The 18,978-nt window shown below is 48.5% G+C and overlaps 1 protein-coding gene and 1 non-coding gene across 5 annotated transcripts; one reads left to right on the plus strand and one right to left on the minus strand.

The window, feature by feature from the left end:
* The first annotated feature begins 5,006 nt into the window (after nt 1-5,006).
* On the plus strand, nt 5,007-5,111 carry LOC118922360 (U6 spliceosomal RNA). The gene has a single exon (XR_005028743.2). It is a non-coding gene; the product is annotated as a U6 spliceosomal RNA (small nuclear RNA).
* A 2,999-nt stretch (nt 5,112-8,110) lies between these two features.
* C2H13orf42 (chromosome 2 C13orf42 homolog) lies at nt 8,111-18,009 on the minus strand. 4 transcript variants are annotated; one of them, XM_057489189.1, is made up of 4 exons: nt 17,259-18,009; nt 10,337-10,451; nt 9,307-9,529; nt 8,111-8,850 (listed from the first exon to the last, which is right to left on the minus strand). In XM_057489189.1, the coding sequence occupies exons 1-4, from the start codon at nt 17,523-17,525 to the stop codon at nt 8,493-8,495; spliced, it is 963 nt and encodes a 320-aa protein (XP_057345172.1). In that variant the 5' UTR covers nt 17,526-18,009; the 3' UTR covers nt 8,111-8,492. The 4 variants fall into 4 exon arrangements, with proteins under 4 accessions (XP_057345172.1, XP_057345170.1, XP_036760738.2 ...); XM_057489187.1 differs by having other exon boundaries at nt 10,337-10,454; XM_036904843.2 differs by having other exon boundaries at nt 8,111-8,667; nt 10,337-10,454; nt 17,259-18,006.
* Nucleotides 18,010-18,978: the final 969 nt, after the last annotated feature.

An 18,978-nucleotide genomic window follows, 5' to 3' on the forward strand; every position in this document is an offset into this window, starting at 1 on the left:
TTGTAGAGACAGATGTCTGTTCAGGTCGTTTGCTCATTTTTTTAAATGGCTTATTTGGTTTTTTGTTATTGAGTTGTGTGAGTTTTTCGCATGTTTGGTGTATTGACCCCTTATTAGATACATGGTTTGCAAAATGTTTTCCCATTCTGTAGATTACCTTTCCATTTCGCTGGTGTCCTTTCCTGTGCAGAAGCTTGTAATTTTGACGTGTCCCACTTGTTCAGTTTTGACTTTGTTGCTTGTACCTTGGTGTCATATCCATGAAGTCATTACCAAAACCCACATCAAGGAGTCCTTCCCTGTGTTTTCTTTTAGGAGTTTCATGGTTTCAGGTCTTATATTTAAGTCATTAATCCATTTTGAGTTACTTCCTGTGAGTGGTATGAGACATGGCTCTAGTTTCATTCTTTTATATGTAAATACCCATTTACTGAAAAGACAGTCTTTTCTCTACTGGGTAATCTTGGCTCCCTTGTCAAATATTAGTTGACTAGGTCTATTTGGGTTTATTTCTCAGCTCTCAGTTCTGTTTCATTGGTCTACTCAGCTGTGTTTATGCCAGTGCCATACTGTTTTGATGATTATAGCTTTGTAGTATGGTTTGGAATCAAGAGGTATAATGCCCCCTGCTTTATTCTTCTTTCTCAGGATTTCTTTGGCTATTTGAGGTCTTTTGTAGATCTATATAAATTTTAGGAGTGTTTTTCTACTTCTGTAAAAAAAGCCATTGAAATCTTGATAAAAATTGTGTTGAATCTGTAATGGCTTTTGGTAGTTCTGACATTTTTAACACCATTAATTCTTCTAACAGATGAACACAGGATACTTTTCTATTTACTTGTGTCTTCTTTAGTTTCTTTCATCAGTGTCTCACAGTTTTCAGAGCAGAGATTTTTCACCTCCTTAGCTAAATTTATTCCTAGGTATTTTACTGTTTTTGAGGCTATTGTAAATGGGGTCAATTTATTTTTTCTTTTTCAGAAAATTCATTGTTAGTGTATAGGAACAGTACTGATTTTTGTATGCTAAGTTTGTATCCTGCAACTTTACTTAATTTGTTGATAAGATCTAAACATTTTTTGGTTGAATCTTTAGGATTTTCTATATATAAATTCATGTCATCTGCAAATAGAGACAATTTTACTTCTTACTTTTCTGATTTTTTATGTATTTTTTCTTTTATTTCTTTTTCTTGCCTGATTGCTCTAGCTAGGGCTTCTAGTACTATGTTGAATATGAGCAGTGAGTGTGGGCACCCTTGTCTTATTCTTGATCTTAGAGGGAAAGCTTTCAACCTTTCACCATTGGGTTAGTTGTGGGCTTGTCACATGTGGCCTTTATTATGTTGAGATATGTTCCTTCTATGCCTAATTTTTAAAGTTTTATCATCAATGTTGAAGTTTGTCAAATGCTTTTCCTGATCTATTGAGATGGTCATAGGATTCTCTTCTTTCATTCAAAGAATATGATATATCACAGTGCTTGATGATTCATCACATTGATTGATTTGCAGATGTTGAACAATCCTTGCATCCCAAGGATAAATGATACTTGATTGTATGATCTTTTTAATGTGCTGATAAATTCAGTTTGCTAGTATTTTATTCAGAATATTTGCATCTGTATTCATCAAGAATATTGGTCTATAGTTTTCTTTCCTGGTGATGTACTTTTCTGGTTTTGTTATCAGGATAATGTGGCGGAGCTCCACTGGCCCTTCTGCCTCTTCTAAGCTTCCCTATGACATGCAGGTAAGTGACACTGCCTACCTAAGCTGGAGCCTGCTGTAGGCACCACCAGGTGGCTTCTGGGGGTGTGTGTGAGGCAAGAACAGAAGAAACTATGAGCCCTAAAACTCAGAGAAGGAAACCTCTTCTGCTGCTACCTGTCCTGCCCTCTGGGCCCATGTCTGAACTCTGGGCAATGCACCAGCCTTGAGCAATCAAGAACAGACTCTTCGTGTTCTTGGACACCCTGAGGTATGGGAAGCTGGGACCAAGAAGCCCAGGCTGTGTGCTGGCCCCAGGAACCGTCAAACCTCCTCCCTGTGGTGCATCCCGTGGTATATAGCCTCACGGGCTGGCTTCAGCCTAGAGGGCCCCTGGCGCTAAGTGCTTGAAGCCTGGAAATGTGTTTGTGCCCAAGTGGGGGCAAGGAAGACTCTAGTAGAAGAGAGGGCCCACTGCTAACAGGTCTGCCCTGATGCACACTGGAACCAAGATAATGTAGGCCATCCAGCCACCTGTCCATCCCCTCCCTCCCCTGGCCATTTGCACTTCCCCTACCCTACTGGGTATCTGCTGACGTGCCAGACAGTTATACCAGAGAGGACACACTGGGGAATACACTAAAGAGGAGTCAAGGCGGATGTCTGTTAGCTGAGGGGCCGAGAGGATGGGGGCACCTGTCCCTGAGACAGCCCAGCTGGGTTTGGGCTGGCGCTGCTCATTCATCCATCAAGGTCACTCTGGAGCAGGCCTCCCATCTTGGCCCCTATGTTCTAGAAAACCAGCAGAGGCACGGGGAGGTCAAGTGTTTCACCCAAAGTTTCAGAGCAAAGTAGAGATAGGTAGCAGGCAGAGATGGAAAATAAAAGTTCTGTGTCTTGCCTGCAGGTGGGCACTGCGGCAGGTAGGTGAGGGGAGGAGAATTAGGGAGCAGCAGATGGGGAGGCCACCCTCCTTGCCACCCACCTTGCAGGCCCCCTCCTGCCTGCAGTTGGGCTTTCCTAGGGTCTGGGTGTAAATCTCTGCTCTGAAGCCCCCATATTGGTGCGCCAGCACCCTAACTCGATTACACAAACACCTGAATGCATGATTCTAATTACTGCAATTTGTCTGTCCGGTCTCCTGACCTTTGCCTCCGTGCCTTTGACATGTTTTGATTCTGAAGGGGTGTGGGTTTTGTTTCACCAACAGGTGACCATGTGCTTACTATCCTTTGACCTTCAGGATCAGGGCCTCCATCTGGGCAGGAAACATCCACAGGGCCTGTTGGCATTTAGATGTCACTGCCAGTGCCCCCTGCGCTCCCCTGCCCCAACCTCCCTGCAGTGTCCTGGCCTGAAAGAGCTGCAAAGCAGCCTGCAGGGATTCACGGGGTCACCGCCAGGCATGCAGGTCAGCGCAAGTCGATGCTTTGGGCTGCAGAACTTACACCAAGCAACCTCCTCCACAGCCACACAGGAAAGTGGCAAGCCAGGGGCCAGGGCTGTACAGCCACCGGAGGGCGTCCAGCAAGTTCTGCACACCCTCATGTCTGAGGCCCTCCCTGAGGAAGCAGCCTGAAGCGAGGGTGACGGGCTAATATTGAGAAACTCAGGAACATTTCCAGCTGAGCTAAATGGAAGGTGAGCAGAGGAAGAAGGCTTTCCTGGAGCCCAGGCCTTTTGCACCAAAATTGTTACTGAGTAAAGAAATGAATAGACAAAGTAACCATGCTCTCATATTGGTTAAAGCATCAGAGCCTGCCGATGATTACTGAATGAATTAGAGCTGGAGCAGTATTATCCCCCTGTCACTCTCACATGCATTTCGGTGTCCCTCCAGCCCTGAAATGCCCACGGCTTGCCCGCTTCCCACAGTTACCCCTTTGCTCCTTACGCACGCTGAGTGACAACGTATCCTTGGACTAGGATTCTACAGGTCTGTGGAACACTTTAAAGACTCATTGTTACTCATGTAGGGGTAAAACTTTACTGCATATTACATTAGAAATTACAGAAACTAAAGCTTATTGCAGCCACTCGCCCACTGTATACACCGTATAAACGCGACCAAGGCCTACCACGACTAAGGGAGAGGCTCACGTGAAGTGTTCCAGTTTTTTACTGAAAAGCCTCTGCTGGCTCCTAAGATAAACATTCAACGTGAAATTCTCCACAACAGATCTAACTTATATGCAATATAAACAGGTGCTGACTTTTTTAAAGTATGTATTAAATAGAATTCTAATCATATTGCCTGAAAAGAAAACTCACTGAAACTTGATGCCAAGGATCTCAAAATTTTGCTGGTACTATTAGCTGTCAAAGGACTTCCTCTCCAAGGACATGGACTTAATTACCAAAGGCTGTCCTGTCCAGGCCACTCAGGGGGGAGGGAGAGGGGGAGAAATAGCATGAACGTCATCTCTGCACAGCAGCATCTAAGGGCAAAGGAGGCCACATCAACGACTCTCATTCTCAGACTTGGGGGGCTGCAGTCGTTTTCCATCATCTCTGGGGCAGACCAAGTGCTAGGCCTAGAGGGCCAGTCTCTGAACCTACTGGAGAAGCCCCAGCAACCAGAAGCATGCCCCTAGTTATTGCTCGGATAACTGCTACCTTCAGCCAACCTAGGAAGTTTGAAGTTGCAGTGAACTGCTGGTAGTCGTCTTATGCAGAAACGGCTGGTAAATCTTCTTTCTGCGGAGTTCAAGAATGCCAGGGCCAGATGCTGCTGCTCACATCTGTGGGATGGCCTAGTACACGTGACATAGATTCTCCTACAGGTCATCACTCCCACAGAACACCAACACTGAAGGATGTTAATAGGTCTGAAGGAAAAATAAAAATGAAGTGTTCCTTGGTTGGGTACATTTGGAAAGTGCTGACTTAAATAGAGTAAAACAAATTTCTTGACTGCAAGACATCTCAGGGCTTTTCATAGGTTGAGGAGCGCTGGGACCCTCCAAGATGCCTTCAGTGTGTCTTTGCTTAGCTCCACCTCAAGCACTTTTGATGCCAAGGTGCATTTTAGTTTACAAATGACAGAAATGAAACTTTGAAAGTCTAACAATCAATATTGAGTGAACTCTGGGATAAAAACACCACCCTGGGGTCCCCTCAAAGATTATGAAGGGTCGAGGAAAGATAAATGCAGTAACTACAGAGGTCATTTTTATTTACTGGTTTCAGTCCAAGGTGCTCCCCAAAAGGTCCCTAGCAAGCCTGCCCAAACACCTGGAACCCAACTCCAAGGATAAAGGACTCTCAGTCAGCCTCTTTTAAAAAGCAATTGCAAGGAGTGCTTGCTCTGGCACTACATACACTAAAATTGGAATGACACAGAGATTAGCGTAGCTCCTGCATAAGGGATGACACCCAACTTTGTGACAAATTCCATAATTTTTATACATAAGTTATATTTCATAATGCTAAAATTTATAAAAAAGAAAACAGAATACTTTCTCCCACTATAAAGAAAACCAGTTGCAGTGATTGTGCATTACAACTGGGTCTCTCTCAGAATTATCTGTGTGAGATAATGTTCTCCTTCATGCCAACTGTTTGAACCATAAATTAATATGCCCTTAATCCCTAAGGTCTAGATAAGTTTGAAGCTAGAAACAAGGTAAAATCTGATCACCAGGTGTGCCACCACAGTGGAATTCCCATACTAAGGAAATCTCCCCAGTATGGAATTTCAAGGCTGCACAAGGATAATTCATGTTTCTTTTTAGATAAATTTTTTTTAATGAGCACTTGTCACAGGACATGTAAATTCCATGCAGACATTTAAATTCCACATAATTTTTGAAAATACACTTGTGGAACTGACTAACCACATACCTGGAAAATGCCCCCTTTGAAAGAAATGGGTGAGAATGAGTATAATTGCTACTGCCTAAAATGCATAAACCTATTGTCCATATCTGTTCACTTTTTCATTACAGAGGTAGCCAACTTCACAGAGAAGGTAAGCCTAACAATAAATGTACATTACATCTTATTTTACACATCACAGTTCAAAGAAAAATGTAGGTCGATATATCATTTATGAGATAGGATCTTTTACATACCTATACAAATGTAAAGTTTGATGCAAAAAATTAACTTTCAAATTCAGTTTGTCTGCATTTGTTCTACAACTGAGTTCACATGCATACATACACACACACGCCTCTTTGATCTGAAATCTCCAATTTATGAAAACCAAAACATCGTTTCTTTCACTTGATTTTATAATTCTCTCAGGGAAATGGGTAGAGTGCTACATTTAGAGTGACCAAGTAGTCTCTTAAGATATAATATGATTTGAATTTAAATCAGTAGATGGTAAAAATTAAGGACATCTGTAAACAGAAATGTTTATTATTGACACCACACAAGTTCACATGTATCTAATTCACTACTATTAATGGTGTTTCATCTTGACCTGTGCTTTAAATCTGACTAGGCATGTCTTGCTTGTATGAATTATTGACTAGTTCAGGTGTTATTATTATTTAAAAATGCAGCTCATTATTTAGATTTTCCCTAACCACTTACCACTTGCTGATCAGATTCAAAACACTGAGGACTCTTGCTTTCTTTAGATTACAAGTGCAAAATAAAATACAGAAATTGAGTATAAAAGAAAACTCTAAAAGATAAATGAGTGTTTTCTTACCCAAGAATGAGAGATGAACAAACCATGGGCACTGGGCAGTCTATCCAGATGACCTTTGAGGAAAAAGATGTTTCTAGATCAGAAATAGCCCTTGTAGCAACACAAGGCAAGTCAATAATCATGTAACTGCACATCTAAAATAAAGATAAGAGAACTCTTTTCAACAACCAAGATTTTCCAGGTTAAAACTGACTTTTCCCTCAGTGCTAGGATTCCCATAGCAATGTTATAAGGTGGAGAAATTGGGATTGCCCATGAGGACCACCCGACTGGATAACTGGTCTGTTCAAGGCAGGAAGAATCAATTAAATCGACTGATTTTTACTGAATTGACTTTTACTGTCTCAAGTTTTATTTATCTCAAGACCTCAGCAGACACCATCTCAGGATTTCCCAGGCAGAGCCCAGATCCTGTTTAATCACCAATTTCAGAGACCTAAAATCATCCCAAACACAAGCCAGCCTTAGGTGTCTGGATCGTGGAATTTTTTTGGACAGTCTGTGTAAAGTCTCTTGAAAAACAAAAATATACAAAACATGAAGCAGAAGAGAAAAGGACAGTTTCATGTCCCATGAGCAATAAAAGCTAAAAAAAAACAAGGCTCCAAACATCCTCTCTGTTCTGTTAACATTTTTCTTATCTGTAAAAGCCAAACATACAGTCTTTACCAGATAATTCCACAGTTGATCTATGATAAACTGCTATTTGGTAAAAGGCAGGGTAAAGAGACCTTCATTCCTAGTTTATCTCCAGTGAACTTTCATTCGTGGGACTTCAGAACAAGGCCATATATGGGAACGAGGTCACAGTAACTTGGTGTGTTCTGATGCAGTTCATAAAACAAATTCCCAAACATGTGTTTTTCAGCCAAGCTTCTGGCTATAGTGAGCTTAGTATATGCAACAAAAGGGATGTCCCAAACAGTGACATGGGCAAAAATACTAAGTATTAGAACATTTCTAGTATATTTTCATTCTGAAAATGTGTTAATATAAAATTTTTAAGAATGCCACATAATTAGGTTTCCCTCACAGGAGTTGCAAACACTTAGATTCAGAAATCAGAGTCACTTAAACCAAAGTTTCTTTCTAAAAAACTGAATAAGAATGTCATGACTCAGTCACCTTGGCCTGGAGCATCCTTGGCTGTCTGCCTCCCTCCCTTAGCCCCATGAGCACACCTGCATTCAGGGGTGTGCACCCTCCAGGTGACTTCCTTTTTTACAGGAAAACACCAGAAGAAACAGATTGACCAAACGCCATTTGTTCTCCAAGCCAGTGGTCCTCATGCTCAACCCAGCACAGCTATATGCAAACTGCAAAACACACGTGAGAAAGGCAAAGAATAGATAAAGAAAAACATGATTCTGCTTCAACTAGTTACTGAAATGAGAAATCCTTTCTAGTCCAAAAGAACTTAATGATGCTCTTCGTGGAGGAATGGAGAGGATTAGCCTGCCATAAACTGGTTGCATGGGTATCTGTGTGGATTTTTCTGGGTGGGAATTAGGAAAAAAGCATCCTTCCACCTCCCTCCTGCTTCGGCGCCCCTGCAGGAAGTGGAGCTGAGTTTTAGAACACATGCCTCCCAGGGCTCTGGAACCACCTTCAGTCTAATTCAGCAGAAGCTTCCAGAACACTGTGGCAAGGAGCTGCTCCTGACCTGCATTCTGCACAAGAGGGGGAAACCCGCCTACAGAACCAGGATGCCTCTGAGCCCCGAACAGAGAGGGTCTGCCTCTTTGAAAACTTGGGCCCAGGATGCACGGGTGGGTTTGTTTCCTGCACTGCACAGAGTTCTAGCAGCTGCTGGGACAGATGCCCCAGGGGCCATGTGCAGGAGGGGAGGCCAGGGAGGGAGCCCCCCACTCCCGGTCCTGCTGCTGAGCACCAGCCAGGCTGCGCTGCCTGCTCCCCTGCCCGTGCAGGGAAAGCCGCTCCACACGCCCCTGCAGCAGGTCCTCGGGGAGGCCACGTGTGTTTGGCACTAAGTGGCCAGCAGCAGACAGCATGCTCCTGGGCTTGACTTTGTCACGAGTTCGTTTCTACGTCTACCAAGCACCTCGCGCCGCCGGGAAGCAGACACCTCCTCAGGGACTCAGCCTGAGCCGAGCCAAATGGTCAGGGTCCTGTGCGCTCCCAGGGCCGCTCCCGAAGCAGCCACTGGCCTTTGGGGTTCTCGGTCTCGACGTAGTCCTCCCCCAGAGATGCCGGGGGCTCCAGGGCAAAGAGCTCTGTGTTCCATTCCACGTCTTCCCCCGAGGAGTTGAAGAGGATCTGTGGGGTGCTCCCCAGGCTGGCAGGGAGGAGTGAGAGAGAGGGCTTTACATTCAGCATAGCAGGCGGGGACCCTTTGGCTGTGAAGGGTGAGGTCCCTGGAGCGTGGCCTGGGTCCGCCAGAGCACAACAGCATTTACTGCTCCGAGTGCGCACAGGGACCAGGGGCCAGAGATGGGGTCCGGTGTTGGGACAGCAGGATCTGGAGGGAGAAAGGCCAAGAGCTGGTGGAAGATGAGGCCAGCCACCCAGAAGCTGTCCATCCGGCCGCCCAGCACCTTGCCGAGGCAGGGCATCTAATCAGGTTGGGACTGGGTCCCTCCTGGTGCTCGGCCCTCCGCAATCCCAGACTCCCCTTAATTCTCTGCGGTACGCAGTGTGCCCGGGACTTGGAGAAACAGTGAAGAGGGTGGCAGCCAGCATGGGGGCTAAGAGGGAAAGGGGGGCAGTTCCAGGGCTGAGGGCACATTTCGGATGATAAGCAGCGAGCCAGGTAGGCTCTGTGCAGAGACTGTTCACAATGTTTCTAAGATCTCCCTGCTAAAAATTACACACGAATAATTTTGGCAGGTCGGACAGGGGGCTCAAGGCCCCATAAGAACCACGCAGCCTGGGGAACATGCAAACACCCTGCTTATGCCTTGGCCCAAGCACTTACTCTCTTTTGCAGGGTTTGGGCTTAAATTTCAAGGTGCTGAACGCCCCTTGCACAGCTTTGGGCAGGTAGATGGGGTGCCTCTCAAGTCTCCTCTGGGCGCCGACGGTCCTGCGCTCCGCACTGCTCTGAGGGTGCACATGCGCGGCGATGTCCTCGGAGTGCCGGCGCGGCGCCCGCAGGATCCAGTTGGAGTGCAAGCCGTGCTCCCGGGGGCTGGTGGCCACTGGAAGGGAGAAGCAGGCCGGGGGGAGGACTCGCCACGGGGAGGGCAGAAGGCCGGGCGGGGCGATCCCGGCTGGGAGCCCACAGGTGCCCAGGACGGACAGAGCGCGCAGCGGGCGGCCTGGCTCTGCAGCAAGGGCCCAGGGCCACGGGAAATCACGGGCACAGCACAAATGAGGACTTGGAGCTACACGCACCGGCCTGGGGGGAGGAGGGGGACCACGCACTGCAAACTGCGAAGTGAAAAGCCCAGAACTGCAAAGTGATCCTGGCTTTGTTTTAAAAGATCACGTGCATCCGTGTGTGTGTTTTGAACCGTGTTGAGAGGACAGATCGAAGCGCTGACGATCACCATGTCTGGGTTCAGGTGCTCAAGTTTTTTCCTTTACTTTCCTCCTAATGTTTGGTGGGTTGTTCAGTTCACTCAAGTTTCAATGAACTTATGTTACTGTTGTGTTCAGAGAAAAAACATAAATTCACTCTCATTAAAAAACAACTGTGACGATGGCACTTAGGTCCTCAGGGGACTTTGCTGTGCCCTCACCGAGGCCCTGGGTTCAGGCCGAGAGGGTCGGACGGTGCTGGGGCTGCACCCCACCTCAGTTCAGCGAGCGGACCAGGGAGGTTTGTGTCAAATGCGGGGCTCGCAGCGGGGACGGCACAATAGCGGCCCAAGGAAGAGAATGCGTGGAGCGCCGGGCCGGCTTGCAGAGGCGAGTTTCCCGTGGGTCAGGGTGTGGGGCCCCGTAGGGCCCGCCAGTAAGTCCAGCCGCCCCCAGCTGCCCACCCACCCCTGGCACGTGCTCACCGTCGAAGTCCACATCGTGTTTGTCCACGTCCAGGTCCGCAATGACGGCGTCGAGGACGGCGATGGCCTCCGCCGCGTCTGCGCTCAGAGGCGAGGGTCCCTTGGGGGTTGCTCTCTGCTGGAGGGACGGGAAGAGAGAGAGGCGCTGGGGTCGGCCTCTGGGTGCCCCACACGGGGGTGCCGCTCCCCAGAAGGACCCAGGGCTCCTGAAACTGAATGTGTGTGAGGTCGGGCCCAGGGGTAGTCCTGAAGCCCGTGAGAGGCTGGCAGGTTCTGCAGACCCGCAGCACCACCGGTCGGTGGATCTCCCACTGCCTCGGGGTGGGAGGGACAAGGGTGGTGAGCAGCCGTCACTGACCCCAGGCCAACCTCGTCTGTCTTTGGCCTGGTCCCACGCCCGTAAACACCCAGGTGGGCACCACGATGAGACACTCGCAGCAGGACAGAGGACACGGTATGACGGAAACGCCCACAAGTGTTGTTATACCTAATGTGGCTCAGTGTGGACCCAAGTCATGGAATAACCTGCTGTGAAATTAGGGTGCAGTGTGAAAAGCATGGGGAATAATAAAATATAGAGTAAAAAACATCTAATGAGTGCCCAGCTAGGCTGGGCTCTGCCCGGACGTCTCCTTCACCAGCTCAGGCATTGCCACTGCTTTCACAACAGCCCACAGATGCCACGGACATCACAGCCCACAAAACAGCCACAGACACCATGGACACGGGCACCACGGCCCACGGATGCCACAGAAGGTCAGCACGTGGTGGCATCAATGGGGAATTCACAATAAAGGCACCGAGTCACCACATGAACGAATGAACAGCTCTCCGAGGAATTCAGGAACTGGGAGCTCCTGGAGGAAAACAGGACAGTATGTGGTAAGCTGGGCTTTTCTGCCCGTGGGTGAAGGCCTTTTATTTTATGTGGACCTTTGGAAAGCAGGGTGGTATTAAAATAAATATGGTTAAGTTACAGACTGTATGTTGGGAAATAACAGGATGACACCCCTATGTATGTATAGGATTTGGGTGACATGTAGGCATTTTGTACTACTAAAAACATTTCTAAATGCAGGGCTGTCTCCCTTTGATACGTGTAAGGATCTTTCTTAAAGGAAATACTGAAGTCAACATACACCTGAACCCTTTCTGTTAAAAGTGAAAACTATACCCCGTAGCTTTCCCTCCCCCTTCAAAGAGCCCCTGAGGTGAGGGGGGTGAGTAGAAGCTCCAGGCACAATGACGGGGGGGGGGGGCGGGGTTCTGGCAGCGAGGAAGCAGGGCAGAGGGTCGACTGATGTAACAGAGCAGAAGGCCTGCCCGAGCCCCTCTGGTCGGTGCGACAGCTGACAAAAGGGACAATTTGACGCTGAGGAACTGGGAACTCTCCGACATGGCAACACTAGGCACACCAAGGTTTGGGAGTGAATGTGGGACCAGAAAACCACAGGGCTGGTGGGAAGGCTGTGAGCACAGCAGGCCAGGCCCCCAGGCATGGCCTTCCAGGCAGATGACCCCTGCAGACGCCCCAAGGCCCACCTCTGGACATTCCTATCCTCTGTGCTTTTTCCTGTTGGCCCTGCCTCGATGGCCCATCTGGCTGCCTCCTGTTCATCCATCTAGACCGGCTGAGACAGTGCCGTCTCCAGGAGGGCCACCATCTCCTGGGCTGTTTCCGTGCCCTGAGCACCTCGCTGTCCTCAGGACTCTGGGAGTGGGTGCAGCAAACCTCATCTGATTGCAGCGGGAGGGGAGCAGTCCGCAGGCTACTCTGCAGCCTGACACCAACAGGAAGGTGGGGGCTCATTCCCGTCCTGATGAGGGAGGGCGTTTTCCACGTAGGAATTTATCTCCTGCTTTAGGAAAGCTGAAAGCGGAGGAAGACCTGTCCCTGCCCAGCAGCCACACGCCCCCCACCACCTGCCTCCAGGGCAGCCTCCACCCTCCCAAACTCTTGCCCTTCCTAATGAGCTTCTGTTGCAAACAATCCTGCTCGAATTCCCTCCTCATGCCTTCCCTTCCTCTGCAGACTTGCCTGCGTTTGCCCTGATTTGCTTGTCCTGAATCGCCATTCCCCTGCTATTCCCAAATAAACTCATTTTGCTAGTAAAATAGCTACTTTATTTTTAAGGTGGCCAGTACCTAACCTAATTCTACTATGACACATATCATTTTAAAGATTTTTGGGGAATGTGGAAGAGACAGAAACAACAACTGGAGAAGCCACACAACCTGGACAGAGCCCCAGCAGTAGCATGATTGTTGGTTAATAGGAGGGCCAGGGCCACAGGTTTCAGCATTTCAAACTCATTTCCACATGGAGGACAGGTCTCTAAGTTGCTATGGCAACTGCCATCAGTGTTTGACTTAATGTGAGGGTCTCAGTATGTAGGACAGCAGTCAAATTTCAATTTCACATAAACAATAAATAATTTTTTTGTATATATAGCAGATATTGCATGGACTTAATTATACTCAAAAATACCCATCATTTATCTGAAACTCAAATTTAAATAGGCATCTCTTATTTTACCTGGCAACCCAAATATACACATATGCAAATATATAGGAAAAAATGGTTAAAAATATATATACCTTAACACTTCAGCGATTATCTCTGGATGGTAGGATTCTAAGTTATTTTTTCATATTTCTTATACTTCTCTGTGTTTCATAAATTTCATCTAATGAACAAATATAACTCTATCATCAGAAAAAAGTGTGTTTTTGATGATGACCTCTGATCCATTATGAATTGGGATGTTTTAATTATTAGGATATGATCTCATTTAAATATACTCAAACGTATTCTACTGTTAAAAACAAAAGACAATTTTCCACTCACTGAAGAGCAGAGACTATTACTTTTCCAGATCTCCCACCAAACTTTGTAAATTTCCTCACATTATTGGTTAATTGAACATCTACTGTGTGGAGCCATGCTAGAGGTTGTAGATTAAAAAATTAATAAGACATGGTGTCCACACTCAGTGACCTCATGGTCAGTAGAAGAAATAGCAATGATAGACAATAGTGTGCTGGGTGCTGAGTTGTGAGTAATGGGTGCTGGTGCTGAGTGATGGGTGTTGAGTACTGAGTGCTGGGTGTTGGATGCTGAGTACTGAGTGCTGGACTCTGAGTACTGGGTGCTGATGCTGAGTGCATAGGCAGGAGGGAAATCCACTGTGTTAGACCACAGATGTGAGAAATGGCTTTCTGGGGAAGTGCTTTCTCTGTTGTCTTAAAAGATAAGAAGTTAGCCAGGTGAACAGTGTGTGGCAGAGAGGAAAAGGAAAACCAAGTATTGTTTCTAGGCTGAGCACACAGCATATGCCTGGAAGATAGATTGGGGAATGTAATCACCCATTCTGTAGTCTGTAGTCTGACCTAAAGGGGCCATAGGTACTACGTGCTCGCCTATCAATCATGATTATGTCATGTGTCATCTTGCGGCGAGTTCTGCTGAGCATGATGGAATATTCTCTGCAGCTCGGAGTGAATTATTACTGCCTTTCAACTCTGCAAACCAGATATAGGCCACATGATAGAGACCCCCCAGTAACTGATGCTTGGAGGAAATCTGCATTTTAGTATCAGTGGGTTTGCAGAACATCTCCCCAGAAGACCTGAAAAATAATTCCCAGGGTGAAAAAGATCCAGAGCGTGTTTCTCATCCCATATGCAATTTGTATGCGAGTGACTTGGGATCTTTGTAGATGAATTGGATGCAGATCCTCCTGCCATCAGGAGAAAGAATCTATTTGCTGTCGAATGGTCTTATTTCATGAACCAGCACTGGATGTCCTCAACAGAAAACTGAGGCTGAAAGCTGACTATTGTCAGAATAAAACTACTTTAAATGAAAATCAGTCACTCAGGCAGGTGTTCTCCAGAATTCCATTGGTTCTTTTTACAGCATTCTTGTAGCAGGTGCATTTCTTTAGTCGGGATAGGGGGGCATGGGACACAGGGGAGGGCTGTACTTTGGCAGCTGGTCCATCCAGGCAGACACGTCAGGAATCCAAGCTGCTCAGAACTAGATGATCCCCAGGAGAACTAATGAAGTTTCTTCTGACTGTGGTGGGTGACCAGTGACCCTGGCCTTGGAAAATATCCAGCCTAAACCACCTGGAGATTGTCACACGGGGCACTGCAGCCAACCCAGACTGTGCCCCAGGGCAGCCCCCGAGTCTGTGGTTGGCTGCCCCAAGGCTCTTCTCTGGGGCCCATCCGGGACAGGGTCAACTTATGTGGCCCGGTTCTCATAAGGGATGCTTATCATTCACCTACTTGTCTGGCCTTAAGAGTGTGGGCATCTGCCGTCATGAGGACCCCAAATGCTGATACTCTGGTCAGTGTCAGAGCATAATCTCAAATTTTCCTCTTGGCTTCATATCAAAACCCAAACTCATCAGCCATACAAAGGAAGGAAGTTTTGACACATACTAACAAGGGTGAACCTTGAAAACATTGTTTAGTGAAAGAAGCCATTCACAGAAGGGCATACACCGTGTGATTCCATTTATCTGAGGTTCCTAAAATCTGCAAATTCATAGAGACAGAAGTAGAATAAAGGTTACCAGGATAGAGATGGGGATTTTAATGGAGACAGACTTTCTGTCTGGGATGAGGAATAAGTTCTGGAAATGGACAGCAGTGGGCTATACAAGATTATCAATGTGCTTAATGCCAGTGTATTGTACATTTAAAATGGTCAAAATGATAAGTTCAAAAATTCTTAAGTATTTTACTTAAAAAGACTTTTTTATTTTAAGAAATAAAGAAATAATTGTCAAACCTTTTATAAAAACATTCTCCTGGATGCCAAATGAAGTGTTTTTGGAACCTCTGTGACCTCTTATTTGTCTTCTAAGATACTACTAGTATGCTTCCATAAAGACTTCTAAACATATATTAATTAGGGCTTTATAGTCCTTAGGATGAATTCCTACAAGTTTATATAAATGATCATTTGGAAAATTTCCCGGAAGTCTATTATTTTCTGACAATTAGCAATATGAAAGGTGTCAGTCACACATTTTTCTTTAAAGGAAATCTCTATAAAATCATTCAAAGAAAAGCTCTTAATTTTTTAAGAATGTACTACCTGTGATACACTTCATTACCTGTAATCTGGGGACACTAAAAAGCCCCCATTTAAGGAGCTATGAGGTGCTGTGTTGAACATGACAATCACTGTTAGGTTTTTTCTGCCACCAAAGGAAATAAAAGCAAACCAAGCTGAAATGGGTGATGGAAATGTTCTGATATTAGATGGAAAATGTTAAACAAAATGAAAAGACACATAATAACTTGGAGAAAATATTTTTCACATATGGTGGATGATGTGCTGACATCCTTAGTGTAAGGAGAGCCCATGTAAGTGAGTCTTTATCAGAGCAAATTTGTAAAGACATGAAAGGGCAATCCATTCAACTAGAAGTTTACTCTAATAAACTCTGAATACACTAAAAAACGCTCAATTATATACTTGAAAGGGTGACTTTAACGGTATGTGAATTAAAGCTGTTGTTTTTTTTAAGCCAAGCTGAGAGAAGTGATGTTTATGAGAAGTGGATAAAGAGAAGTGAAATAGCCCAAAGCCCCCCACCCGCACCCCCACCCCCAGCAGCCTGCAGAAATTAACCAGGGAATTTGGTGGGGGAAGAAACACCCAGGCCCAGGCGGGTGGCCCAGACAAGACCCCAAAGCGACTGCAGAGGGAGCTCTTTGCGTTCCAGGAGGCTGGCTCCAGCAGAAAAAAAAAATCGCATTGACACAACAGGTCAGCTTGTCAAGTTTTCACAGGCTGTTCCTGGGGTGAGTCAGATTTTGATAAGGTATTTAGAAGGGTGGCAGCCCATCTGTGCCTCTGGCAACTTCGTTCTCCGCCGGGTGTACAAGGAACGGGCAGAAGTTGGGTGTCTGTGTCCCCAGCTGGGTGAGGCCAAGCCCTAGGGATTCGAGAGCGGGTCAATCAGTCATTCAAGGTGAGTGCAGCTTGTGCGGCCTGCAGGGCACTCTGGGGAGACAGCCAGGACGTGGGACAGACGGACCTGCTCGGAACCCCGTCGAGGCCAGCCATCAGGACAACGATGGATGGGAATTCAAGACAAAACAGCCTCAAAACCGAGGCATTAAAGAAAACGAGGAAAAAGTGCAGGAACGAACGACTGCCCGCATTGGGGACCCCACCTGGCCCCGGCCACTGGGCCTCCGCTGCTCTTCCGTGAGCGGGCGTCTCCCACCTTCCCTCCTGGCATCACTGGCAGGTCCCAAGGAAGATGACCACACAAACCCTAAACGTGTGAACGATGACATAAATGCGTCGTCTCTTCCACGAAGTCCTGCTGGGTCTGCCCGGCAGAGCTGTCAGGCCACCTCCTCTAGTCACGGACTCTCCGTGGGGCTGTGCCAGGGTCCCCAGAATACACGACAGCGCACGGGCCCCCCGGGAACCTGCGGGGCGGCGTCGCCAGCACTCACCTGCGGGTCCCGGGCGGCAGCTCCCGCGGAGGGGCTGCAGGGCGAGGGGCTGCCGCGGGGGCCCCGGAGCGGCTTCCTCCACGCGCGCAGCGCCCCCAGGTCCGGCCGGCAGCCCAGGCCCAGGGCCATGCCGCCCGCTGCTCCCCGCACCACCGCGGGCGCCCGGGCGCCTCCGGCCTCCGCCAAGCTCGGCTCGGTCTGTGACCCTCCGGCTGCCGCGCCACCCGATCCGCTGCGAGCAGAGGCGCCAACGCCCAGCCGCCCGGACCCGGCGCCCTCGCGGCGACACCCACATCCAGGGACCGAGCCGCCCGCGCCACCGCTGTCCCTGCGGCCCCGCGCGGTGCCCACGGGTGCGGCCCCCTGGCTGACGCAAGCCTCCCCCTGGGCAGGCGGCCGGGTCCCCGAGCCCGGCCCCACGGTGAAGTCTTACTCGGCAAGGACGCACCCGGCCAGACGCTGCGCAGCTCCGGGTAGACGCAGCCCCCGAGCTGGGCCAGGGGAGCCGGGCCGTGGACGGGAGGCCGCAGCCCCGGTGCGCGGCGCCCCGAGCGCCCTGGAGGCCTGGCAGCGCGGGACCGCAGCCCCCAGTGCACCCGGGAGGGTGGGACGTGCGGCCCAGCTGTGCGCACAGACCCAGGGGCCGTCGGGGGCCGCGGGTAGGGCGCAGACCCGCTCCCGGGCTCGAGCACCTTCCCATTGACACACACCACTTGCACAGACTGTTACAAGCGTGGTCACACCAAATACAAAATAAGTAAGTAGACGAGTTACAATCAGACGCAAACCCTTTTCAGGAGCTCACTTGAGCCCATCAGCATCTCGGGGATGCCCCCTCGAGGACTTCCTCAGGCCAGTGCAGCCCAACCACATCCATTTTCCTGCAGCCGGCTGCACCCCGAGAGCTAAGTGCAGGCCGGGTGCAGAGACGGTCCCCAGAAACTGTACGTGAAATGTTGTCGGATGCATGTATGCTCGCTGATCTTGCTTTTGGGGGAGAGAGAGAGGTTCAGAGGTCTGTGATAAAAAGTAATAATTTTAATGTTTATATACTGCGTTAGAAAGGTAACCAGGCTTTTAAAAATGTAGCTGTGAAAGGACATAAGCGCGTCAGTGTTGAGCGCACGCCTCTGTGCCCAGATGGGGCGGGAGAAGGGGCAGCATCCCTGCCCCTCGTCTGGCCCTGCCACGCCAGCCCTGCTGTGGACTGGGCAGGAGCCAGGCACCCCTGGAGCTGATTACTCACGTGGCACAGATCAGACCTGCCCTCCGTGTAGGTGACCTGAGTCTCAGGGCTTGCCCAGGACCCTGAGGATCGGCGTAAGGTGACTCAGTACCACACAGCTCGCTTTATTCCAGTTTCTCAGACTCAAAGGGCAGAATCGCAGGGCAGTGGCAGAGCCGCTGTCAGCTGGTGCTGCGCTGATGCTCACGGCCGGGGGCAGGGCAGGCTGGCAGGCGAGAATGCCAGTGTGGGCCTCACAGGCCTGCCACCTGCCAGCTTACTCAGGGCTTTGGTGTTCTCATCTTCAAAAGCAGATATTCCCTATTTTATAGAGTTCTTGTAATTATTAAATGAGATGATATAGGGAGAGCCCTGAATGTGGCATATCTGCTCAATCAGAAGTGGCAAATTTTACTTTTATGATGATATACAAATACAATTACCACCACTTCTATTTTGTATCTCCTGGCACACAACTGTCAAACCATTGTCCCCAGCAACTATTTTGTATCTAAGCCTCTTATCCTTCAGTATCTGCAGAGATCGCAGGTTCACGTGGACCAGCCTTCGTAACAATCAGCTTAGAAAGCGTTAGTTTAGCTGCCCTGAGTAGGCTGAGTTTCCCTGAGATGCTAGTCATTCTGAACAGCCCACCTGTGTAGAGCCTACACGACGGGGCATTCCACCCCCTGCCAGCACCAAGTCACTTCCCTGTCACGCAGCTGGGCACCTGGATGTGGTGTAACCTGAGATGGTCTCAGTGGGACACGCATCTCAAGGCAGTTGCTTCCTCAGACCCGCCAGGCTGCAACCACACCTCCTCAAAGAATCCTGAGTCACAGAAGACAATCTGCCCGCTCATCCTGTATCTATAAACCCCCTTGGCGGTGCCCCCAGCAGGAAAGTGACTCTGGGTCCGCATTTTCCA

Source organism: Manis pentadactyla, chromosome 2, assembly GCF_030020395.1.
Source record: "Manis pentadactyla isolate mManPen7 chromosome 2, mManPen7.hap1, whole genome shotgun sequence".
Lineage (NCBI taxonomy): Eukaryota > Metazoa > Chordata > Mammalia > Pholidota > Manidae > Manis > Manis pentadactyla.